The sequence below is a fragment of the Cheilinus undulatus genome, linkage group 19 (genome assembly GCF_018320785.1).
Source record: "Cheilinus undulatus linkage group 19, ASM1832078v1, whole genome shotgun sequence".
NCBI classification, from domain to species: domain Eukaryota; kingdom Metazoa; phylum Chordata; class Actinopteri; order Labriformes; family Labridae; genus Cheilinus; species Cheilinus undulatus.
Genome location: NC_054883.1, coordinates 18,981,229 through 19,007,418, shown reverse-complemented (window position 1 = coordinate 19,007,418; position 26,190 = coordinate 18,981,229). Strand labels below are relative to the sequence as shown.

The window sequence follows — 26,190 nt, the reverse complement described above, 5'->3', positions numbered from 1 at the left end:
AAATATGTTGTAAGCACATATTCTAGATAAGAAGCAATTGTTTTATGCACCTCTTTACTGGTATTTAAACTTTCAGTTAACCTCACTGGTATCTACAGTGTTGGGAAAAGTATTTACCCCCTTTCTGATTCCTTGGTTTTTGGGATATTTATCACACTTAAATGTTCGGGGATCATTAAACCAATTTTTATATCTTACAAAGACAACCCAAGTAAACACAAAATGCAGTTTCTAAACGATGTTTTTATTTATCCTATCTGGCCCTATGTGAAAAAGTAATTGCCCCTGAACCTAAGAAGTGGTTGTGTCAGCCTTGGCAGCAATAACAGAAATCAAGCACTTGTGAGAACTGGTGATGAGTCTTTCACATCACTGAGGAGGAATTTTGGCCCACTCTTCTTCTCAGAATTGTTTTAACTCAGCCATATTGCCATTTGATAGTTCTCAATAACATTAGACGGAACCAACCAGACGGAACAAAGTGTTTGCTGCACTAACATTAGTAAAAGAAAAAATAATGATAAGTGAGGGAAATCCAGAATTATAAATCTGGGACTTTTTCTTTTTAACGATGAACCAAACTTGAACCAAACCGTGACCCCAAAACTGAGGTACGAACCGAACCATGACCTCTGTGAACGGTTACACCTCTACTTATGGGGTAACCTACAGGCCACTTTATTGAGTATTGTCTATGGAGGCCCCTAGAGGGAACCTTGTCAAATTTTGTCTACTTAAAGGGCACCAAAAAGGGTACTTAGTCAAATTTTAACTACTTAGAGAGCAACCTACAGGCCACTTTATCAAGTATTGTCTACTTAGAGGTCCCCCAGAGGACACTTTGCCAAATTTTGTCTCCTTGGAGGCACACTAGAGGATACTTTGTCAAATTTTGTCCACTTTGACAGCAACCTTTAGGCCACTCTTTAAAGAATTTTCTTCTTGGAGGCACCCCAGAGGCCACTCTATCGAGTACTGTCTACATGGAGCCCCCTAGTAGTGTTGTACTCAAGACCAAACCATCAGAGACCAAGACTTGCCCGAGACTTGGGGTCAAGACAGAATCAAGACCGAGACAGAGACAAGCCAAGACCGAGACAAGACCAAGATCATACAAATACATTTTTAAAAACATAACAATATTGAACAGTAAAAGAGCATTCTCTCCTTAGTTTTAGTTTCTGTTTAATAAATTTGACAGATAAAAAAGGATGTCTGCAACTCTTTCAAAGTACAGCATGCAAAAATCTCAAATATTAACAAATTTGAGTTACAATGTTACAATGTCATTTAGCAGACGCTTTTCTCCAAAGCGACGTACATTTGAGAGCAAGAACAACACAAGCAATGATCTAGACAAGAAGAAACAACATCAGTAAGTGCCATCAAGTGCTTCAGGTCCAATTGGACGCAAGTGCTGCCGTGTAGAGTTTAAGGCAGAGTACCTAAAATATACGTTGTTTATGTAGTTGTTTTTTTTTGTTTGTTTTGTTTTTTTGTTTTTTTGTTTTTTTTTTTGTTATTAGACAGCAACAATGAATCAAGGAAAATGTGGGATCACTAATCGCCATTCATTAGACTTCACAACAACTATTTACCAAGTACCAAGTGCTGGATCATTCCCAAAGAGCTGGGCAAAGAAATCCCAGAAGTAGAGCAGGACAGTGCGAGCTAACTATAGTTGGGAAACTCATTCAACCACTGGGGGCAGCAGTGGAGAATAGTCTGGCTGAGACTCAATCTACTACTGGGGACAACAGTAGAGAATTGCCTAGCTAAGTGCAAAGTGTTCTCTGAAGAGCTGGGTCTTTAGCCTTCTCTTGAAAGTAGACAGGGAGTCTGTAGATCGAATGGAGTTGGGTAATTCATTCCACCATTTAGGGACAACAGAGGAGAAGAGTCGAGCTAGAGACTTAGGAGCATGATGTGCTGGAAGTACCAGGCGCCTTTCGCTGGCTGAGCGTAGTGGGCGAGAAGGGGTGTAGACCTGGATGAGGGACTCCAGGTAAACAGGAGCAGTTTTAGTTACTGCTTTGTAAGCAATGATTAGAGTTCTGAATTTAATGCGAGCTGCAACTGGAAGCCAGTGTAGAGAGATTAAAAGAGGCGTGACATGAGCTCTCTTGGGTTGGTTGAAGACCAGACGTGCTGCTGCGTTCTGGATCAACTGCAGAGGTATAACTGTACATGCAGGTAGGCCTGCCAGTAATGAGTTACAGTAGTCAATACGTGATATTATAAGAGCCTGTACCAGGAGTTGTGTAGCATGCTCTGTCAAGTAGGGTCTGATCCTCTTGATGTTGTAGAGGGCGAAACGGCAGGATCGAGCAATCGAGGCCACATGGAGCTTGAAGGTTAGCTGGTCATCAATCATGACACCCAGATTCCGGGCTGAGTTAAGAACACTTAACACTTAACTTTGTCAAATTTTGTCCACTTAAAGGGCACCAACTGAGGGCAATTTGTCAAATTTTCTAGATGGCAACATATAGGCCACTTTTTCAAGTACTGCCACTTGGAGGCACCCTAGAAGACACTTAGCCACATTTTAACATAGCTATGCTTGCTATGTAGTTAACAATACTATGTAAGCCAATGTTGCCATGTTAGCTTTAACTTCAGCAACATGAGCTTTAGCAAACATAGTAGAGCTAAAATAGCTAAAGTATACAATGCACACATAGCTAACGTAGCTCTGTTAGCTTCAACTACCGTAGTTTCATCAGCACAAGCCTTAGCTACATTAACTGAGTTAGAGAAGGACGAGATATTTTCCTCTAAGCAGACTATTTACCCAGCTTTAATGAACGTTTTGTATTTGTGTGCTGTATTTTTTACTTTTAACTTCTGGTATTCCAACCCTAACCAGAATTTTAATCAAGTTTTATTTTGAAAGTTTTAGCATGTAGCTATTTCTGTTCTGACAGAGGCAGTGTCCCACAATGGTTGCCAGATCTGTCAGACTGTCTTGACTTAGAGGACACTTGATCATATTTATCTACCAGCTTTAGAGGATGTACAGTATACAGTATGTCATCACTGAGTTGTGTCATTTTCAAAAGTTAAAATGATAAATTTACATGAGTATACAACATCTGATACTTAATTGTTATTTATTTAATTATATTAAGTGAAATCAGACAAGGTGAATAAATGCTATTCACTCCTGCATGTGAGTGTGTATACTCCCAGCATTAGTGACTGCCACAGGTCTCCTATATATAGTAAAGATTCATGTTTGGGGGCTTGATAAGGATGTGACTAGATCTATTTCAAAGATATTTCTGTTTTATGACTTAAAGGTGTGAGGGTCTCGTGGTTATCAGCCTCTGGGCTGCTGTGCATAAGACAGGCTTTAATTCCTTGGCCCCTCCATTCAGGCCTTTAGCTGTTACTCCTAGCACTGTGAGGGCTTGTGGAATATCCTGTTGGTAAACTTCTATCTTCTCTGTATCATTCCTGTTCTATTTGGTTTAAAATTATAAATGTGCATGAAAACAAAAAGGTGAGGACATTTGCCCACTGTAGGTCTGATTATGCTAAAGCAGACAGATGGGAGGTCTGCTTGGAGGGGAGGAGCACAGAGGTAAGACATATGTACGCTCTTAAAAGCCCTCTGGCTAACCCACTTAGGTTGACCCTCACATCCTGCACACATGCACAGACCTTTGCACAGAGAAATATCAATTAAAGCCATTCTCTGAGTCTGCTCTGATGAATACAGAGAGACTGTGCTCCTGTCTGCTTCAGCCCTGCAGTCATTCCATTGTTTTTGCCTCAGAACAAGGCATGCACATTTAGAGGGTAATATGTCAATGTGCAAGGTGATTGGCTTACTTTTTTACTTCTGATTTTATGAGAGATGTGAGGTCTAATCATGAATTTCTAGACCATATGGCTGTTGTTGAATTCAGTTATTCATTTTTCAAGAAAACATCCTCTGGATGAAGCCAGGAGAAATGAGTGAGGCTGTTTGAGCCGCTTCCTGTTTGCCTTTTGGCCGATGTCCACCACTTTGTTCTTACCTGGTTAAATAAGGTTAAATAAAACAAACAGTGTGCTTTCCATTTCTTTATTTGTGTCTTCTGTTTTATAGCAGGTGCCTGCCAGCATAAAGAACCACTAATGCCCCCCTACGATGAACCAGGTAGCTACATGCTATCACCGTACTCCTATTTCTAGCTGTCAATATTGACACTTTTGATAGTTTCTGATTTTTTTCTTGAGTTTTTTTGTGAATCTTTTTGCATATTTCTGTTGTGATTTTTTAATCCTTTTTTTCAATTTTTTTTCCTTTTTTTCTAAGGTCAGTTTATTTTTTTGTAATTTTTTCTGATATTTATCATCAATTTTTTGGGTAATTTTTTTTTGTCCATATAGTGTAGTTGCAAATGTTTTGGAGCACTATGCTTCATAAAAACACTCAAAGTCATGAATTTCTCAACAAAGCATATCTTTATTCTCATAAACATCAGGTTCTTCAGGAACACAAACAGTCACAAGCACAAACATGTTCAGTCTTTTTTGGACACAGTCAACATATTCAGTGAGTCAAACACGTTATATCACCTAATGTGTGATTCTTCAGTTCACGACTTGTGCTGACAGTAATGGTTGTTGTATTATCTGAGAAAAGAAGAGTCTGACCCTTAACTCTGTCACTTCCTGGTTTGTTATGAGGACGTGAAAACATAGGACAGCTCACTGATGATGAACACTCATGAGTGAACAACGGTTTACTACCTCAGTGCTGCATGGACATCAGTGCTCTGCCCTTTACTCCCAGTCCTACGTTTGTGTCAGACACATAAGGACAGCTCTGCATGGCTTTTGTTGCCTGTTTTGGCAATGATAAATGTATTGTTCCCCCCTCCACTGTGACAGAACAGAGCAGCTGATTCACTAGTTACTCTATGTAAATATATATATTTTTTCTCAATATATCTATATATTCTATCTATGGAATAAGTCTATATAGCATATATATACTTTTGGTAGGGTTTTGAAAACATTCAGGTACATTCACTTGACCCTGTTATGTTTTTTTTTTCTTCATACGAAAGATAAACACAGACAATGTTAGCAGAGCTACTTGCCATTACGTGATGGCCTCTCAACCAAGAAACAAGACATTTAGCATCCCCAAAATTAAAAGAAGCAAACAAAACAAATTCTCAATGCTGGTTCTTAAGGTACCAACAACAAGCATAAATATACTAAAAGACCTCTGTATTAATCTATAGTAGAAAATAGCATATTTTTCTGGACTTGACAACAGTTTAAATCACTCTAACAATAGAGTCTGGATGCACATGATTCCACAGGTGCGTATATGAGCTGGCAACGACAGGTAGGCGATACCATGTTTTCCTTTGCATCTTTACTAAGTCAACAAAAACATACTCTGTCAGTGGTTAGAAAGCTTAAATGCAAAATTCACTTCTACAATCACTAGTGTGAATAGACCCTTGGCATATCACAGAATACACATATAGGCGTTACTCAACAAGTCAAGGAGATAGAAGTTGGCCTACAGAGGACCGCACTGACAATAAGCCACATTACGCATGAACACCAACTTTTTTCAGAAGGCCACGAGGATAACACTTGGGTGCTGGTAAGAGAAGTGTTCCTTCATGGGTCCGGGTTGGCAGAGGACCCCGAAACTGCCCGTAATCACACTGTCATTGTTCAAGTCATGACTGAAAGTTCACTACAGGGCTGTGTTTAAATATTGTTTTACCTGCAATGATCCAAGGCCAATCAAAATAGATTTTCTGCCAGTGTGAAAGCAGACACTGTGCCCTTGTAGACAGATGTACATTTCTCAGCATCTTAAAAGGCCAGAAAACCAAATCTTTAAAAAGTATGTTCTCATTTTCCCAATGTGATATCAAACCATGCAGATTTGACCGTTTCAAACTTAAGTTTTCTTTGAGATTGCTGCCTCTACTTTAATAAAATAAAGGTGAATAGGGTTTTGTTAGCTGTGCTCATACTAATTAATAGGCATTTTAACACCATGTTTGAACTGCACGCTGGCATCAGACATTGCATGACATTGTGCAGGTTTCCTTTGTAAAAACAAGACATCTACTGCTTTTACTCTTAATTCAGACAAATAGAGGTGCACCACTGTATTGGCAACCCTTGACAGCTTTGAGACAAATATTTCCGCCTCTATCTCAACATAAGTCAGAGCACATTTCAATAACAGATATGGGTATTAATGCACTCCAAGGGCTCTGAGAGAGAAAAGAGAAAGAAAACAAAGGAAATCAGCACTCCTTAATCCTTGTCATCTTCCTCTTTCCTTCTTCCTCGCCTAATTCAACAGGAGCAACAGAAAGGAAATAGAGCAGTGTGGGAAAAACCTTGCACTGCGTCACTTGCATTCTGTTAGAACAACCACTATAGGTTGTTTGCAGTCATGTGATCCCACAAATGTCAGATGGAGGGCAGGAAGTCAAGGGCTGGTTAGAAATCAATGGAAATGGAGGAAATCTAGTAAATTAAAGCATTTCAAGGTTAAAGTTAAAGAAGTTATCATTAGAAAACGTCTACATAAGGATCCCTAGAGGGATGATCCCTGCACCTTACCAAAGACTTATTTTTGCACAGGTTAATTGATTTACCTGGCCTGAAGGTAGTAGATATCACAAAATACTAAGTCCTGCAGACCTCCTACTACACATCCAGCCAGATGAAGGGAAACAAGGGACTCTAGGATTCTTGTATTGCGCACCCTTTTAACAGCTTTACTCCCTTGTTTTGTTATGAACATGCATACAAACATTGATATGCTATTAACCTAACAAACCTTGTGGAATATGTGACTTGAACCACAGGAGCTGGCTCTGATTAAAGATCCTTATTTAATCCGAATTCAAAAAGCAAAACTAGTACCAAATGAAGAGCCTTTTGGGAGCCAAAAGACCGCTTGTTACTACTGAGCTGAGCCAAATGATCCACATTACTAACAGCCGTTTCAGACTGGCAGTGTGTTTTGCTGCATGCAGCTGCCGCATGTTTATAGTGAAACCGTGCCAGGAACTACTTTAAAAAAAAAAAAAGGCGTTCTGTAGAAATGAAGGGAGTTTCTCCAAAGAAATACTAAAATGGGCTCCTACTTTGAAAGCACAAACAGGAAGTGTACTCGTATTGTGTTTAACTTCACTGTGACATTTTGTACATGTATGGAAACAAAGCTTCACAAATACTAAATGATTAGAGAGCAAATTAAACAGACATATTTTAGCAAGTGGTATTCATGAGGGTCATGTAGAAACCGATTGCAAACATAGTAACCAACGTGGACAGACATATCTGCCAAACAAGGTAAATATGGCTCTATTATTTTCCTGTCTAATTTGGCTGCTAACAGCATTCAGTGTAAAATAGGCCAGATCTCGATTCTCTAAATTCTCTGTGTGTTATATGTGCGTATCCGGCACATGAGATGCTGTGGTGAGAAACAAGCCTCGACTGGTTAACATGCTAATGCATTGAAAATCTAGCCAAAGATGAAGGTCTCACACTGCCAGTCTGAAATGGCTTTCCAAACACAACAAGCGAGACTGATGGACATCAGCTGTGTAAACACAAGCAAGATCAGAGTTTATGCTGACAAACTCTACTGAACCTTGGTAGAAGCTTGCTGGAAATGGACCATATGTGAATCTAGTCTGACTCTGCTCTTTCAGACTTAAAGGTCAAATATTTTACCCCTTTAAGACAAATTTATATTGGTCTCAGAGGTCCCCAAAACAAGCCTGTGAAGCTTGTTGCTGAAAAAACACCCCAGTAATGTCTAAATTTTGCATGTCTAAAAAACCCTGTTTCTGTATCTGTGGCTTTAAGTGTGTCTGTCTCCGCCCCTGACTACACCCATCTCAGGAAATGGATGTGGCTCTCCTAATCCTCCTCTCAGCTGCCAGTTAAGAGGAGGATCAGGAGAAGAGGGCGGAACTTTCTTCCAAGTGGGGAGGGCCAACCGAACCTGTGGGCAGTCCTAACTCCCCACATGACATCATGAGGGGAAAATCTCAGAACGGCTTTTTTCTGATTCTTGGGGGGGATTGTGGACAGGCCAGGGGCACATATTTTTGCTAGAAAAGCCTGAAAAAGTCTATTTTGCATAATATGTGGCCTTTAAGATGGAGGTAATTCCATGTCTGCAGCATTTCCTCCATGAACATAAAACTATTTGCCTGAATGTGCAACCACTTTTTGGACTCAAAACTAGCTAGCTTAGTATTTTTAACAAGCATCTATCTATTCTTCATTTAATCTTAGCAGTTGGCACAGCTGTAAACAGCACAAAACTTTGGCATTTAAAAAAGCACATCTATGCAGGAATCACTTTCTGTCCCCCATCTAGTCTTCTTTGTTGTGATGTGACATCATCTGCAAACGGCCTGTAGGAATCAGTGTTGTCAAGCTGTTTTCTCCACCAATGCTTGCACATGTCACGTACAGTTTGGACATGGTATAAGACTACCGTTTAGCTAAGTTGTAGGTAAATCCAGATGTATTCCAACTTAATTTTTTGAGCAACTACCTGCCCGGTTGACCATTACTTCATCTAATAACCAGGCTATTGGATAGTTGGATTCTTTTAAATCACGTAGAGGCAAAAATATCAAAAAGGGGTCTAAACTAAACCAAGCACAAACAGCGACATTTCTGCATGGCTTTATACCACAGGAGATACTTGACAAAAAGTTTTCATGTGTCAGCTTGGTGATAAATTACCCTTTTAATAACATTTAAATAAGAAGTAGAAAAATAAACCAACTGGACATTAAATACAACAGAAACCAAACAAAACAAAACAGTGCAAATAAAACTATGTGAAAATAATGTTTATAAAATGAATTCTGTGACCTAAAGAGAACATCCCTTATAAAATGTAGCACTGAGTTTGATTTTTACCATGTTAATGTATGTTTTTATTTCTGCTGGAGTGACTCCACTTTCTGACTTGGTGAAAGAAGAAACCAGTGCTAGAATCATAAGGGAAACTCTTCATCCCTGTGCTGCTGATTGTTAACTCTGAGTGTGTGATAGGAGGTCCCACAGGGGACCCCCTGCCCATCCAAGGGTTAGGCTGGATAGTGTGGACTTGGAGCAGGAGTGTCCAAGTCCCCCTCTGCTTCAGCCTCCTCCTGGCCCGAGTATGAGCTCAGGGCATCCCACAGCAGACCAGGCTGCTCACAGTGGTGGTGACTCCTCCAGTGCCCCATAACCCCCTCTTTTGTGTCTAACACCTCGCTGCAAAGCACGCAGTTGAAGGATGACCCCGCTGCAAGGACTCCAAGGCCTCTACTGCTATCTGGTGACGACAGGGACCCGCTGTCCTCCCCCTCCCTTCCACAGTGGTGGGACATGATGTGCCTCTTTAGCTTGGAGAAGGAGAAGAACTCCTCATCGCAGTTGCCGCACTTGACCAGGTTGCGTTTCTCGTTGAGCTGCCGCCAGTAGTGTGCGGCGTGCTTCACGAGCTCATCCTCAGCTGAACGACCATCTCGTACTGGCTGGCCATCTTGGAGTTTGACCTGTACCTCCTCACCATGAACATAGAGCAGGTGCATCTTCATGTCAGCGAATGTTGGAGTGATGGCCTGGCAGCGACCGCATTTGATCTGCAGCTCTACGGGATCTTCACGATCCTGCTCTTCTGAGGTTTCTGGTAAGTTGGCCCTGGTTCGGGAGAGAATAATAATGCTCATTTCAAGGTCTCTGAGAATAACTTAACTAACACGTTTACTAAAAATCAAATTTAAAAATAATTTCAGTTAACTGAAACTAAAATCAAAACAAGGCTTTAGAAAAAACGCTAAAACTTTCGTTCGCTTTCAAAACTGAACTAAACTAAATTAGAGACAAAATATCCTTTGTTTTCATCTTGACAGGAGCATACTGTCTGACACGTCCTACTCAATTCCTCTATACACAATGTGGTCCCCACGTCAATTTCAAACACAGAATAATTATAAATATGAAGAAGACACGGCAAAAATCTGCCATGCAATCATGAAAAATAGAAATGTTTCTTTCATATTCTTTGATTACTCATATTTGTTTAGCTCTCTGCAAGAAAAAGGCACTTACAATTGGCTGCAATTGTTACTATAAAACTTTAAACATGCATAACTAAATGCATTTCAAAAACAATAGATATGCAAGTAAAATATATTAAAATGAGAAAATCTGAATATTTGTAATATCTGGGCCATCTGGCTTTGAGAAGACCAAGGTTGCACACCCCTGCTCTAGCATTAAAGTAAATCTGTTGGATCACCCAATCCATTCCCCAGCCACCCAAGCATGACGAGAGTAAAGCTGTGTTTTGTGTCCAGTTTGATTGAATATGGATTGGTATGGTTCAGAAAGGTATAACCAAAATAGTTTGCATTTCCACTGACAGTTGTACCCTCGCTTGGTGGGCGGCATTATAAGCTGATAGCAAAGCAACACCACCAGCTGGAACACTTTCTCATGCCTCACAGAGCCATCCACTCCGACCCTTTAGCTGATATAATATGCTCATAGCTAAAAATGTCTAATTGGTGGACAATTCTTCCAATATGCCAGTTGGCTCAACTAAAAACATTGCTCAAGCTATTTAAGTTGAGCCCCCAGAAAATACTGGCTCAACTTAAATCTATCAGTTCACCTGGTATATATCATACACAATTTAAGAAACTCAATATATTGTGTTTTATCAACTAGGTCAGTTATCAAAAGTATAATTTACAACATGTTCATTCAACATTCTCTCTGCACCTCCTCGTCACCAAAATCTGCCAGGAGGGTCTGCACCTCTGAGGGTTTCTATGGGTCAGTATTACGCGCTGACATTGTTCGTTAAAAATATTTTACTGATAATATTCTTCTTTTGAAATCCATGGGATATTTATACATGGCAGGTTATGAGGCTGTGTTTACTAATGCTGTCATGTGGGAAGTGACGAAGTGACGTTATTTCGGCCAATCAGCAGTGTGTCTACTGTGTGTGTGTAGCCTCACCATTTAGGGATGGATAGATAAGCTACGGAAGGGTGACAAAAAAGTAGGATGGTACGTGTCAGTTATTAGGGTTAGTGTGCAGCTGACTTCCATTGGCGCATGCACCAGCAGAGTCTGCTTTTTTGCCATGCACAGCTTTCAGCCCTGGCTTTTGGAAGAGGAACAATGTAAGTAAATAGAGAAGACATTTAAAAGGAAAGATAGCGACCAATGTAACTTGAGACCCTGCAAGAGACCTTGCTAGCGACAAATGGTAAATTTGTTCATGTTCCAAGCAAAGGCTGGAAAAAATAAACACATTTAACTCGATCATCCATAGGCCCTTTTTTAGTGTTCAAGCTTGAAAATGATAACCTGACACGTCAGATGGATTTGTTTCACACATCCATCTGGAAAACATCTCATACTCATTTGGGAAAGGGCAGAGGCTTTGAAAAAATCCTCGGAGGGTGATTAGATGACCCTTCTGTCTGTCACATCTTCATGGGCCAATCAGAGCAAAAAAACACGTAACGTAGCCGCCGCCCAAAAACTATTATATCCTTGGCTCATTTACAAAATTGCCAAGACTGCTTGGAAGAACGTGTTCATTCAGATAATAACAATGTACAGTGAAGTATTGTGCAGCTATAGTATCAATAATAATCTCACCCTTCTACAGACACATCATCCTCATGATGGCTAATTGACGGCTCCACAGTCAGCACCACTTTGTGGACCTCTCTCAGGTGACTGAAGTAAACGCCCACATATCCGAAGGCCTTCTCACAGAACTCACAGCCTAGAGAGCGCCGTGGGCGTACCTCAGAGTGATGGAGCTTCATGTGGGTGCTCAGGCTGCCAGAGTGGGCGTAAGCTTTACGGCAGACGGGGCACACATATGGCCGACTGTTGGTGTGACTGTTCATGTGGCTCTGAAGGTGATGCTTGAACTGGAAACAGCGGCTGCAGGTGGGGCAGCGGTGAATGGGACGGCTGCCAACGAATACTCTGGGGTGGGTGGCACCTCTCAGGTGGAGTGTGACTGGGGCTGGCTGAGGACAGTCCATGGCCTTTGATGTGGTAGTGGTGGGGAGTTGATGACCAAGTACAAGCTCCTGTTCTTGACCATCTGGGGTGATGGCAGGCAAACTAACCAGTTGTGGAACTGTCTCCATGACCAACATGGGCTTGGGTCGGATGCTACGATACTTCTTTGAAATATCGACTTCCTTTTGTTTGGAACCTGAAACAACAGCTGGTGGTTTCTCTTGGACCCTTCTACGGAAGAAAGACAAGGACCGCTTCTTTCTGGCTTCAAATGCCAAGATGTCTTCCATTGTCTTCCTCTTCCTTCCTCTCTTCTTGCCAGATGGTTTCTGGAGGGTTCCCAACACAGGCATAAGTGTGGTCTTGTTGTGAGGCATGAGAGTGGAGTTTGGCACTGGGTTTTGACCCAAGGCCTCTGCAGTCTCAAGGGTCTTGGATGTAGGATCCATGGGACTGGGGAGTCCTGCCTGGCTGGAGAAAGCTTTTTTCTCTGGGGACAGATTGAGCTTGGCTGCTGGAATGAGGGTGCTCTTCATCTTAGAGTAGGGCAGAATGGGCAGTTTACCTTTAGGAGGGGAAGGGATAATCTGGACTGCTTTGCTGAAGATGGCTGGGGACAGCACCGTGATACTACTCTGGGGTTGAGCTGCTGTGGGTTTAGATTGACAGAGCCGCACTATAGTCTTGCTTTCCTCTGGAGATTTACATGGGGAGGTCTTGACAGCAGCAGGAGAGTACTGAAGGTTTTGTATAAGGCCAGTTGTAGCAGGTCGTTCAGAGCCATCAGGTGCTCGCTCTAACTGTGAACCCGGGTAGAGGACAGCGTTGTCTGGGAGTAAAGCGGTGACAGAGATATCCGAGGAGGCTGGATCAATCAGAATCACCTGCTCCGAGGGTTCCTCTTTGGGCACTAGGGTTTCCTTTGTGTGCTTGGTCTCCCGTTCTTTCGTTTTAATCACTTTCGATAAACCACTCACTGTTGTCTGTGCTGTCTTGGAGGCTGTTTTCATCTTTGCAGCAAGCGGTGGTGATTTGACCTTATCTGCAGTCCCCTTGCTCCTGGCTGGCTGGTATCTTGGAATGGGCAACTTGAGGTTCCTTTGAATGGACTGGGTTTGTGGCTGTTGTGGCTGTGGTGTCTGAGAGGAGACAGAAGGGGGCAACGCAACCAGAGAGAAAGTGCCATCCTGACCTGCAATTTGCATCAGTGCATAGTTTTGGGCGGGCACAATAATGGACTTGGGGCTCGAGGCGGTGGTAGCCTCTGGGAGGGCGGAGGGAGGCTGGCAGGACAGGACCGCAGGTGAGGGGGAGGGCACCACGGCCGGGGCCTTGGGGGCAATGCTCCGGAACTGAAGGCTCTTCATCTGAAGGGCTGGGCTCAACGCCTACCAACTGAAACAGAAAAACAAGAGAAAGTACATTTTATTTATGCAGACTTGCAAGATTTTCGATCTAAGCTTAATGGTTAGCCCTAACCCCCCACCTGCCTTCAACACGGTGGATCACAAGATCCTTGCATCACACTTGGCACATTAAGAGGCACCAACCTCAAATGGTTCAATCCCATCTCACTGATAGATCATTCTCAGTCCAGCTAGGTGAGTATTCCTCAGACGTACCTCCACTTACTTGTGGGGTCCCTTGAGGAACTTTTGAGAGTGATCCTGTTTAAAAAAAAAACTGTATTTACTGCCTTCGGGATCAAAATACAATACCCGTTCTTATTTCTTATGACAGGCACACCTTCCAAAAAGTTCCACTTTTGAATCATCAGTCCACAGATTCCCAAATTCTCTGAGATCATCAAGATATTTTTTGGCAAATGTGAGATGAGCCTTTGTGTTCTTTCAGCAGTGGTTTTGGAATAGGATCTCTCCCATGTATGTCATTTGTGCCCAGTCTCTTTCTTGTTGTTAAATCATGAACACTGACCTTGTCACAGTAAAGAAAGGCCTGCAGGTCTTTAGATGTTGTTCTGAGTTTTTTGTGACCTCCCGAATAAGTCAGTGATGTGCACTTGGAGTCATTTTTCAGTAGGCCAGCCGCTCCTGGGAAGGTTCACCAGTATTCCAAGTTTTCTCCATTTGTGGATAATTGAGCTCACCATGGTTTGAGTCCAAAAGCCTTGAAAACGGTTTTGTAACCCTTTCTAGACTGATAGATGTCAATGACTTTGTCTCTAATTTGCTCTTGAATTTCTTGAGGTGGCACCATGTGTTGCTTTTTGAAATCTTTTAGCAATGGCTTTTCACCTAGGCCAAGGTGGGTTTGGATGTTTTTTCCCCAAAAATGAAATCATCATTTCAAACCCGCATTTTGCATGTACCCAGGTTATCTTTGTCTAATCTAATAAAGTCTGTTTGATGAGCTAACACATAGAAGTGTAAAAAAGGAGGGGAGATAACTTTGTTCACAGCACTGTATGACTTCCTGTGGTGTTTTTTGAAAGCCTCCAGGATCATGAGCATAAATGTGACCTTGCTTTACAAGGCCTCATTTTTTCTGGGTGACCCTAGAAGCAGACAAGCAGAATTACAGGCTTCTGCACATATGTGACAAGCTGTCCTATTACCTATGACTCTCTGGTCACACACAGCACACTCACTCTCCCCCAGGCTAAGGACAGACTGCCCCCTTTGATTTGAGCTCAGCATGCTGCTGTGGTACATGCTGAGGCTCTGTAGGAGGCACCTTACACACCCCCACCCCCCTCACTTCCTGGAGGGATCAGTCGGTGGAGCATGAAAGCTGGCCAACGGCAGTATCTTTACCAGATGCAGAGGGACGCCCCTCCTCACCTCCCTCACCACTGACCAATACTACAACCTGGCCAAAGGCAGAAAGGATGTCTCTGAAAGAAGCCCTGGATTTACTTTATCATCCCTTTTTCACAGAGAGTGCTTTCAGGTTATCCAACAGGAATAGGACTGTTACACTCACTGGATCTCCATTCTGTGCTGAGATAAAATACTGTCTATGGGAAAACTTTAACCTCAGAGTGAGGTTTTAAACAAGTCTATATTATCCAAATCTACCGTAGAGTTTCCATCCATCAATCAAAAGCCACAGGTATGGCTTTAAAAACAAAGGCAGTTCCCTTCATTTCTATCAATACTCAATCTTTATATCAAAAGGATGGAGAGATTACAGGGGAACGCTTCAAAGGGTCTAATTGTAAACAGACTAAGGCTTTCAATTTCACATTATGACCTGAAATCAATTCCAGCATTTGATTCAGAGTTCCAACTCCACTCTGTAATACCAATCAGCATTAAGTGCAACAATCTGGACGTGTCACAAGGGCAAATATTCAACAACATAATTTCTCAATATAAAAAATGGGTTTTCACTTTAAAGTACTCAAGGAGACGTGCTTTATACATGCAGAATCTGAGAGAAGAGAAGAAAAACAGAAAAGGGCATATTGTTTAACAGCTGGAAGTGTTTCTGTGCAGAGAGATTATTTATACAGTACCCCTACCGCATTACGACTCCATAAAAGTGAAGGTATTCCTTCTCTGCGTGGATAGTTGACTCCAGTTTGACTGTGACTTTGGCTGAGCCCAGAATGGAATAAAACCATGGGATGTGTGTTCCCCTGGGCATTTTGCTGGCTATAGAAAGTCGGAGAATGGGAAAGAGGCAACGCTTGGCGCTTAAGTACACCATGTGAAAGTTTAGAGTTGGACATGAGGGAGAAAAGGTGTATTGAAGGCACGGCCAGTAGGCATAACATCGTGGTGTTACAGATGTTTTCTTAGACGTCTTCTGACACCAAGTCATTTCTGTCATAAATAGGTACAACTTTACTAAAGTGCTGTTAAAAGGTATTTGCCCCTTTCTGATTTCTTAAATCTTTGGCAATGAGTTTTTTACATGGCTGTGAAGGAATCTGGTTCACTCTTCTATGCAGAATTGTTTTATTCAGACACACTGGAGGGTTTTCCAGCATGAACAGCCTGTTTAAAACCCTGCCCCAGCATCTCGATCAGATTTAAGTCTAGATTTTTATTTATTTTTTTAATCCATTTGGATCATTGTCCTGCTGCAAAACCAAAGTGCACTTGAGCTTGAGGTCCAAACTGATGGCTGTGCTAGTTTTACACCTGATGTAGCGTGAGGCACACCAACTTTTGTCTGGTCAGTCCAAAGAATAATTTCCAAAAAATTCCTAGGGACCATGCACATCAAAAACTTGAGAAAGAAAATGTAATAAATCATTCAAAACAATCCACAACTCAGTATAAGAATGATAGCAGAAATGGTCTCATGATAAAGAGACAGTTCGGCAAGTTTTGCATAAAAATTTAAACAGGACAAAAGCATGTGCCAAATTAGTCCCAAAAAATTTGAGTCCTGATCAAAAGGCAAAACAAGGTAAAATTTGTGGACATTTTGGGAAAAACTGAAGGGAAGACACATTTTTTAGAAGGAGTGATTACATGCAATGAAACTTGGATCTTCTAATACGATCCGATGATGGTGGAAAACACCATCATCCCCAAGAATGAAGAAAACAGGACAAAGCAAGTCCAATTTCAAGGCCATGTTGATTGTTTTCTTCGACATTATGGGTATCATTTTGGAGAAATGGCTTCTAGAGAGGTAAATGGTGAATCAACACAAGTTCTAGAAAAACTGCAAAGAAAGAGACCACAGTTGTGGAAAAATGGTTTCATTCTTAATCAAGACAATGCTCCAGCTCACACTGAGCTCTTGGTAAAACAGCTTCTGTCTCAAAAACAAATCACAGTGTTTCATCATCCTCCCTATTCACCTGATCTAGCACTGTGTGACTTTTTCAACAGATCTAATCCATGGTCAAAGGAACACGTTTTAAAGTCTGTGTCGGACTTTATGACAGAACGACAGAGCTTCTGAGACAGAAGAAGACCCACTGTGGAAGACCTGAATGCAGCAGTGTGCTGATTAATAAGAGGAAGAAATTGAAGAAGAAAGACATTGAAAATGTCTATTTTTTTAATAGCCATGCCTCATTCAGGTTCACATGGTCTCTGAAGTCTTTGGACCTCGAGTTTAGTGTTTATCTTTATCAGAGAAGTAAATCCTTTCCGTCATTGTCCTCTAAACACAAATCCGAGTGTCCTCTTGTTCGTCTCTTACTCAGTAGAAGCTTCTGCCTAACCACCTTTATATTAAGGCAGCACAGTGCTTCAAAAATCAGCATCCTTCAGACAAGTCTGTCCAAGCTCTTCGTCCAAAGCTGCTTTTGCGTGATGACTGAGTTTAGCTTGACATTTTGTTCTTTTTTTAAAACTACAAAAACAGTCCTTGTGATTCTGAACATGGTTCCATCTCAGGTCTGCTCTGAGACTGTCAATATAAGATTTGCTCATATCAACTAAAATCATGATGAAATACGTATTACATACATATAAAGACACATCTAAAAAGAATATCATAAAAAAGTTCATTTTTTTCCTGTAATTTAATTCAAGATGTGAAAATGCCATATATTCTACATTCATCTCATTGAAAGTGAAATATTTCACACAACTTCAATACCTCTTACAGCTCACACACACCAAAAATCCACGATCTCAAAATATTAGAATATCACAAAACATCAGTCCAAAAAATATTCAGAATACAGAAATGTTGACCTTCTGGAAAATTATGCTCATTTATGCACTCAACTTAGTTGGAGCTCCTTTTGCACAATTTACTGCATCTATGCGATGTGGCATTGAGGCGATCAGTCTGTGGCACTCCTGGGGTTTTATGAAGCCCAGGTCGCTCTGACAGCAGCCTTCAGCTCTGCTTTATTGTTGAGTCTGGTGTCTCATCTTCCTCTTAATAGTTCCCCAGAGATTCTACACGGGGTTCAAGTTTGACCCTGGACTTGATAAAGACCAGTGGACCAAATGCAGCAGATGACATGGCACCCCAAACCATCACTGACTGGAAACTGAAAACACTGGACTTAGATTATGTGCCTCTTTTCCTCAAGTCTCTGGGACCTTAATTTCCAAATGAAATTCAAAATGTACTTTGATCTGAAAACAAGACTTTTGACCACCGAGCAACATTCCAGTTCTTTTCTCCTTAGCCCAGGTGATCTTATGACATCTGTGATTCAGGATTGCTCGACACTAAGGTAACACTGACACCAGCCTCAGCCTGTTCCTTGCAAAGCTCCCCTTAGTTCTTAAATCTGCTTTGTTTGAAAAACCTCTGAGGGCTGAGCTCATCCCTGTTGCTTGTGCTCCTTTTCTTGCCACACGTTCCTTCCAGTCAAATTTCATGAATATGCTTTAATACAGCCTCTGAGAACAGCCTGCCCTTTCAGCAGTGACCTTCTGTGGCTTACTCTCCTTGTAAAGGCTGTTAATGATTGTCCTTTGGACAAGACTCAGGCCCTGTCTACATGGAGACAAATTCAGGAGTATATGCAAAAGTTTTTGGCGTATTCATCGCCTGCTCCTTTAACACCACCAGGAATGGCATACACTAGATGTTCTTAGATCCATCGCAGAGAACAACCAGAGGGGCAACCAGGAGAAAGTTTTGGGCAGTTTTCTGTAATCTTCTTCTCTCTTTTGGTGCATTTCCGTGGCAGTGTTACAGCACCACTTCCAGGCTTGGCATATAAACCACAGCGTTTTCATTGGTTGTGTGCTTACGCTGACATTTCCTGAAACAAGCCCGTGTTTACGGAAGACTTTTTCAAAACGAAACGCAAATATATTGTTTTCGTCTCCGTGTGGACAAGGCCTCAGAGTGAGCAGTCTTTCACATGGTTGGGGTTGTGTGTACTGAACCACAGTGATAGAATGAAGGCTCAGCAAACCTTCGCAAGTTGAACTTTTCCACAATATTCTAATATCTAGAGGTACTGCATTTTAGATTTTTGTGAGCTGTAAGTTATTATCATTGAGATTAAAACAAAACTGTCTTGGAATATTCCAACTTGTATGAGATTAATCTAGAATATATAAAAGTTTAACTTTCGAAGAAATTATTGGAAAAAAATTAGCTTTTTTTTATAAGCTCAGTTGCATCCTGAGTTTTCTTGCACTTTGTATCCCCAACATTTTCCTGGGAATGCATGGATATCACGGTCCTGGTGTACATGACAATGTTAACTGGTGACTTTCAGCCATTGTTCGGAACCAGTCTGGACCACAATGCTGGCAGGCCATGAATTTTCTGAATAACAGGCAGAACAAATGTTATTCCGGCATTTTATTAATGCTAAAAAGTAGTTTAAAAGAAATGTTATATTGCAAAGATCAATACTATTGGAACCTTAGACTGATATAAAAAAACAAAAGAAGACTTGCTCTGTTACATGGATACCTTTCCTCCTCTTACGTTTTTTCCACTGACTTCTTAAACACAATTTATTTGTTGCTAGCTAGTTTGTCAGGCATAATAAGAATGTGGAGAATTGTGGACTTAACTTATTAATTGTGTGTTTTGTTTATCCAGAGACTATTCTTTAAAGCCAAGCGTAAAAACACTAAAGGGGTTAGAAATCAGCTTGGCCTTGTTTGCTTGTGACGCTTCAGAGATGTATTATCCTGTATTTTCCAGGCCACTAAAAGGGTACAGTTTAAGTCCCAGACAATAACCTGAACTGAAAATCTGTTTATCCCTAACCATCAGTGCTACCTAACAGGTCTTGTCTTGGTTTTAAGGAGTATAGATCACAGCAGCGGAAGAAGAGAATTGCAGAGGGAGGTCACAGATGGTACTCAATCTGCTGCTGCATTTCAAACGCCGACCACTCTAATCTGACTGGGGTCAGAGATCAGGATGAGGGGTAACGCAAAAACCTGGTTTCTGCAGCGAATGAGGGAGAGAGAGAAGAAAAAAAGGGTGAGGGGTGATCCACAGAGACAGATTATCAGGTAAAACCCGAGGGGTGAGAGGTGAGGATCTGCTGTTTACGCTGGAAACAGGTCAGGGTTGAGCAGGAGGGCAACGTGGGGACGGCCAGGCACCCACCTGGAATGGAATGGTATGAAGAGGACTGCACAAGCAACACGCACAAAAACAACTTCAGCTCACACCGTCAAACCTGGGCCCGGGTCACATGTGGAGGTGATCGAGCCAAGACTGATGGGCTGAGCCGCCAAAACAACCTACCTATTGTGTAGCTGTAATGCTATTTAGTGAGAGGTGAAAGCACTGCTCTGGGAAATGTCAAAACACGGACAGCGCTGTGTTTTGGTAGCTTCCCTGATGCATTCTCTGGTTCTGCTCTGTCTTGCTTTCCTGCCAGCTACGGTTAAAACTGCAGAGTCCAGCGTTTTGCTCCCAGTCTGAGCAGAGTGTGCCAGGAAACAAACACAGGACAACACGGCCTCTCGGTCGGTTTTTGGACAGAGTTTGTTTGACAGTGGAGAAAAGAATAGAAAATGGGAAGGAGGTTTTCTAAATGTCCGTACTCTTGGCTTGATAAGTATACCCTCACAGACTTCTTTGGTACATACTGTGGAGTTTTCAACAAGAAGAAGACTGTCCCTCTCAAACTTTAACCACTAAACACGGGTCTGAAGACATTAAAAACAACAAACACAGAGTACAACAATAAAGGGATGGACATTAAAGGTCACATATATTACCCCTTTATGACAAGTTTATATTGGTCTCAGAGGTCCTCAAAACATGCTTGTGAAGTTTGTTGCTGAAAAAACACTCCAGTATTGGATTTGTGTATTTCTATAAACCCCTCTATTTCAGCCCTGCTCAGAACAAGCTGTTTCTATGTCTTTGGCTTTACATGTTAATAAGCTGTCTGACTCCGCCCCTGACCACGACCCTCACAGGAAACGGATGTGGCTATATATCAGAATGCTTCAGTTGTTTTTGATCTGTACCTGTTACTTTTCTGGCCTTTTGTTGCCCCATCCCAACTTTTTGGTATGATCTTTATGTTCTATTGTCAATATAAGATGGCTGTATGAGATTTGTAAATCATTGCATTCTGTTATTTAAATTTTACACAGTGCCCCAACTTCTTTTGGTATTTAGGTTGTACAACACTACATCTGTATTGCAGTGTTTTGTGGGTAAATAAATTATTCAAGTTTGGTTAAGGCTGAATCCAAACCAAACTCCCTGTTACGTCTGCAGATAGGCCACTTTGGGCCCCTTGTGGTCTAGTTAAATTGCAGGTTTGCAGAGTATTAAGGACTCCAGGTTTCTCAGCAATGTGCTCACAAAGTCTGCAAGACCGTCCAAGTCCAGATTCTGGCTCCAGCCTTTCTCTCTTGTGGTGAGTTTGAAAGAATCATATCTGCAGTGTTTTAAGGCCGAGCAGGGAGCAGAGGAGTGTGAGCTTTGTTATCTCTCTTGTAGGTGAGAGCAACGCTCATCTGGGACTGAAAGATAGAGCCTGGAGATGGAGGGCGGGGGGTCTGGAATGAAGCATGTGTGTATCTGGGAGGGAGGGCTAAAACCCAGCAGAGGCCAAGCTCCCCCAGGTTTTAGCCCAGATGAAAGGCCAGGATCTGGGCTAGATAAGAGGGCAGATCACGGGGGGTCGGGGCCAGCCGGCTGTGAGAAGCCATGTCCAGCGGCCATCTTTCGCAAATCTCCTCCCCGTCTCTCTAACAAACACACGTACACAGCATGGGGGGTTAGTAAACCTGAGAGAGTGAGAGGACAGAGTTAAACACACGAAATTTGCTTTATTTTACATGTACAACAAAGGAACATGCTGTGATCTCTGCAGTCCATGAGGAAATAAGATCATTCCATTAGTTTTTTCCTCCTGACTGAACCGGAGTGTTATCTGTGCTCGATTGCCTTTCCCTGCATGCATGCTAACTGCTCATCTTTGCTCTCAAGCCTAAGGTGTACAAGTGTGTGTATGTGTGAGTGTGCGCAGGGGAGCTAAAGTCTGGAGCGAAGGCGGTCATGAGGAAAATGAAATCAGTGTTTGCAGAGGTCCTTGTTTCATCTCAGGGCTCTGCTGCATGAGAGGGCCAAGGAGAGGGAGGCACATGCTCACAAAGCCCGGCGATTCAGCCACTACTCCTTTTACCTTTTCAGCGACCCACAAAAAGGTGCTCAGGAGAGAACATTACAGCAACATATGGTATTCATAGCATGCACACAAACACACAACCGTATGTCATCCACTGTCACCTGAGCAGATCAATGCAGGGAGAAATCCATTCCAATTAGGATCCCGCTGCTCTGCCGTGCATGTGGATGTAGATGAATCGATATAGAAATCCCACGGCTAGCCTTCCATCCCTCTTAGAGAATGAGCTCAACCCAAACCTTAGATGTTTGCTTTCATTACTTACTTAGAAATAAGGAAATTGATTTAATCATCACTTTCATTTGTATTTAAACTCCTCTCTAAGTATGAATGTTTCACAGAAAACAGCCGCGATGGCTGTTCTCATTTCAACATCAGAGGTGAGGCAAGGCTTTTACACACACTAACAGAAACAGGCATCAACACTCCACTTTAAAAAGTAACTAAACTCCACAGTTTCAGGTGAAGTTCATCTACCCTAAAATTTCAGAAAACTCCATTTAAACGTGACAAACAGGGCTGGGAGGGCTTGTCATGTGAAACAAAGCTATATACTCATGGAGAGGATAAAGTCCATATATCAAGGACCTCATTTTAAGAAAAAACATGGTTTATCCAAAATCTAGGGCAGTGGTTTTTAACCTTGTTTGCCCAAGGTACATCTAAGATGAAGCCAACATTTCAAGGCACACCAAAGCCATATCTATACAAAATTGCCCATTAAAAACACTACAGTAAATGAAGCATATAGCAGTAGTTCAGGCAGGCCACGGAGTCTGATTTGCTTTTAAGCATGCTATTGGCTAATCACACCCATGCTGCCATATTAAAACTGCTCTAACCTGGCTATGCTTTGCTGCTCCCTCTCCAAGCCACTTTTTACAACCCTCCTCCACCCCAGCTCCTCCTTTCCATAACGGTCACATATGAATAACAACAGTGAGTGCAAATTTACAACTGCCAATAAAGGAAAACTATTCATGACCTGCAAATCACGTGTCTTTCTTGACAAAATGGTCCTGACTGAACTGAACTACAGTTGCAGTGATTACGCATGGTTGCACAAATTGCTACAGCACACCAAGACTTGGCTCAAGGCACACTAGTGTACTCTGCAACACCAGTTGAGAACCACTGATCTAGGGCAATCTAGCACTGCATTTCCCACAATTCTTTAGCCTCACAGGGTCGTCGCTGACCTTCTCCCTCTTGCTGTTATACTTGCAACTTCTGCATTCTGCTGCTACTTGTGTGCACTTAAGATAAACTGATAAACACTTCCTACATCAGCAAGATAGCAGCTAAAACTTACTCTCACTGGCCACTTTATTAGGTACACCTTGATGGTACTGGGTTGGAGCCCCTGTTGCCTTCAGAACTACTTTAATTCTTCATGGCATAGTTTCAACAAGGTGATGGAAACATTCCTCAGAGATTTTGGGTCCATAATGACATGAAAGCATCACACAGTTGCAGATTTGTCAGCTGCACATCCATGAAGCAAATCTCCTGTACCACCACATCCCCAAGGTGTTCTGCTGGATTGAGATCTGGTGACTATGGAGACCACTGAAACACTGTGAACTCATTGTCATGTTCAAGAAACCAGTTTGAGATGATTTGTGACATGGTGTTTTTTCCTGCTTGGAGTAGAGATCAGAAGATGGGTACACTGTGGTCATAAAGGGATGGACATGGTCAGCAACAATACTCAGGTAGGCTGTAGCATTTAAAAGATGCTCAGTTGGTACAAGGGGGCCAAAGTGTGCCAAGAAAATATCCCCCACACCGTAACACCATCACCACACCACCAGCCTGAACTGTTGATACAAGGCATGATGGATCCATGCTTTGGCCTATACTTGCAAAATAAACCTAATGCCTGCTTTCAAAGCTGCATTAGGTGATCTTTCCCTCTTCCTGTTAATCTGTGCAGCTGTACCACAAGGAGGAGGCATCCAGACACCGAGGTGTGGAATGAAGTAAGATCAGCAGCAGAAAATGTCTTTCTCATGACTGTTCATATGTGAAAATGCCAAAATGGCTTGTCAATTAAACTAGGGTGGGTGTCAATATACCTATGCAGGCTGCCATCGAAGTATAGCCTATGTGTGGAAATACTGAACATTTTAATTTCTACTTAATGCCTTTTATATCTTTGTAATCACAGAACTATTGCAAGGACATTACATACTGTATTTCTATTAATTAATTTTTTTTCTTCACTGATGACTACATTTCTGTTGGTCAGCTCTATTGATTCTTTATTCCAGAGCCCACAGCTTCAGTGGTCAGTAGGAGCTGCTTGGACCTTCAATAAAAAACAGGCTCCCCTTTGAAGGCAGGATGCTGTAAAGCCCTGACAACCAATCACCTTTGACCTGATGTCCAACAAGGCCATGTGTCATCCCAGGAAGCTGTAATGTCTTCAATCATCCATGCTCACAAACGACCCAACGAGCAGAAGAGCACACGCACAAACACACATCACACGGCTGCCGGCCCCAAGCTGAGTGGCGTCGACGCGAAGCAAAGGTGACAGCAGTGTGTCAGAGTTTGTGTATACACATTCAGAGGTGTGTGTTCATGGTCCCAAGTGTTAACGTGCCCCTCCCCCTCAGGCAGCCAGCGCTGTGTTAGCCATCCAGACCGTCCTCCACACTAAACCTTTAGCTGACCTTTCCCTCTGCTCTGACATTTGGACCCTTGTGAATAGGTCAAACAGCACTAAAGAGTGGTGGAGGAATGAAGGTAGCTGAAGGAGAAAAGAGGGCTGACAATGCGCGGAGGTGACAATGGAGAGGAAATGTGTCAGAAACAGCCCAGAGTTCTAATATGACTCAGTACAAACCACCTTTAAGCTGCAACTTTACCATAAATGTTTGGTTCTGTGGTTTTAACAGCATGAGGCAAACATTCAGAGTGACAGCATGTGATGATGGGGAATTTAAAAAAGACACTATGATGTAAAAAGAAAAAAACATCAGACAGTGTCAGATATTTTGTTTTAGGAATGTGCAGGCTCAAAGAGTTGCTGCAAGAACATTTTTTAGAGTGACCAATAGATGAATGCAGAAAGTGAGGCTGGTACGGCTGCTAGACCCCTAGATAAAGGCTGAAAAAGAGGATACCAGTGGATGCAATAAGGTTTGCACCAATGAGGAAAGCTGACTAAACATTGGTGGATTTAAACAAAAGGAAACAGGAAATACAATTATAGCCATTGTCCCATTTGGAGTCTGAAGTAAGTGCATATCAAAGTTTTGACTTCACTAGACATAGGGATCCATCCATCCATCCATCCATCCATCCATCCATCCATCTTCTTCTGCTTAGCCGGGGCCAGGTCCCGGGGTAGCAGGTTAAGCAAGTCCACCCAGACGTCCCTTTCCCCAGCGGCACTTTCCAACTCTTTCCGGGGGATCCCGAGGCATTCCCAGACCAGACAAGATATCTAATCCCTCCAGAGCACTCTGGAAAACCTCCATGGGGAGGTATCCTGATCAGATGCCCGAACCACCTCAACTGGCTGAAACTAGGATTGTGATACCAAAAGAAGTATTACAAATTTTTTAGTATAAGCTAAATTATTTCAAACATATCACATTGGAATTGGCCCTATTTTTCACTGTTGGTGCAGCCACACTTAAAACATACTATCATGTGGGCTTAAATAATATACCTTTGCCACCAACACCGTTTCACAGTTTTCTGAATCTTTTCACACCCAGTCATGTTATTGACCTGTTAACCTGATTAGTTGCAAACTGCTCCTCCAGCTGTTCTTCATTAGTACCACTTACTTTTCCAGCCTTTTATGGTAACACCCCTAGTTTTTATGTGTTGCTGCTTAAAATTCAAAATGAGCTAACATTTTTCATGAAATGGTAAAATGCTGTAGTGTCAATGTTATTTATGCTCCATTGTGAATAAAATATGGGTTATGAGATTTGCAAATCGGGGCATTCTGTTTTTATTAACAGTTTACACAGCGCCTCGACTTTTAAGGAATTGGGGTTGTAGTTAGTGAAAGTTGAAAGCTAATGATCATCATTTTGTTGAGACAACTCTAAGACTCCAGTAGTTGGGGAGTATCAGATGTAGGGGGC

General features: G+C 42.1%; 1 protein-coding gene across 3 annotated transcripts in view; it reads right to left on the bottom strand.

Annotated features, from left to right (window-relative positions):
• Positions 1 to 8,026: 8,026 nt before the first annotated feature.
• The window catches only part of znf438 (zinc finger protein 438), a 67,178-nt gene continuing 49,014 nt past the window's right edge, over positions 8,027 to 26,190 (bottom strand). For all 3 annotated transcript variants that reach the window (XM_041814093.1, XM_041814091.1, XM_041814092.1), the window contains 2 exons: positions 11,683 to 13,455; positions 8,027 to 9,702 (listed from right to left, as the gene is read on the bottom strand). In XM_041814093.1, coding sequence (XP_041670027.1) covers positions 9,105 to 9,702; positions 11,683 to 13,427 — 2,343 coding nt within the window. In that variant the 5' untranslated portion in view covers positions 13,428 to 13,455 and the 3' untranslated portion in view covers positions 8,027 to 9,104. The remainder of the gene's footprint in view (positions 9,703 to 11,682; positions 13,456 to 26,190) is intronic.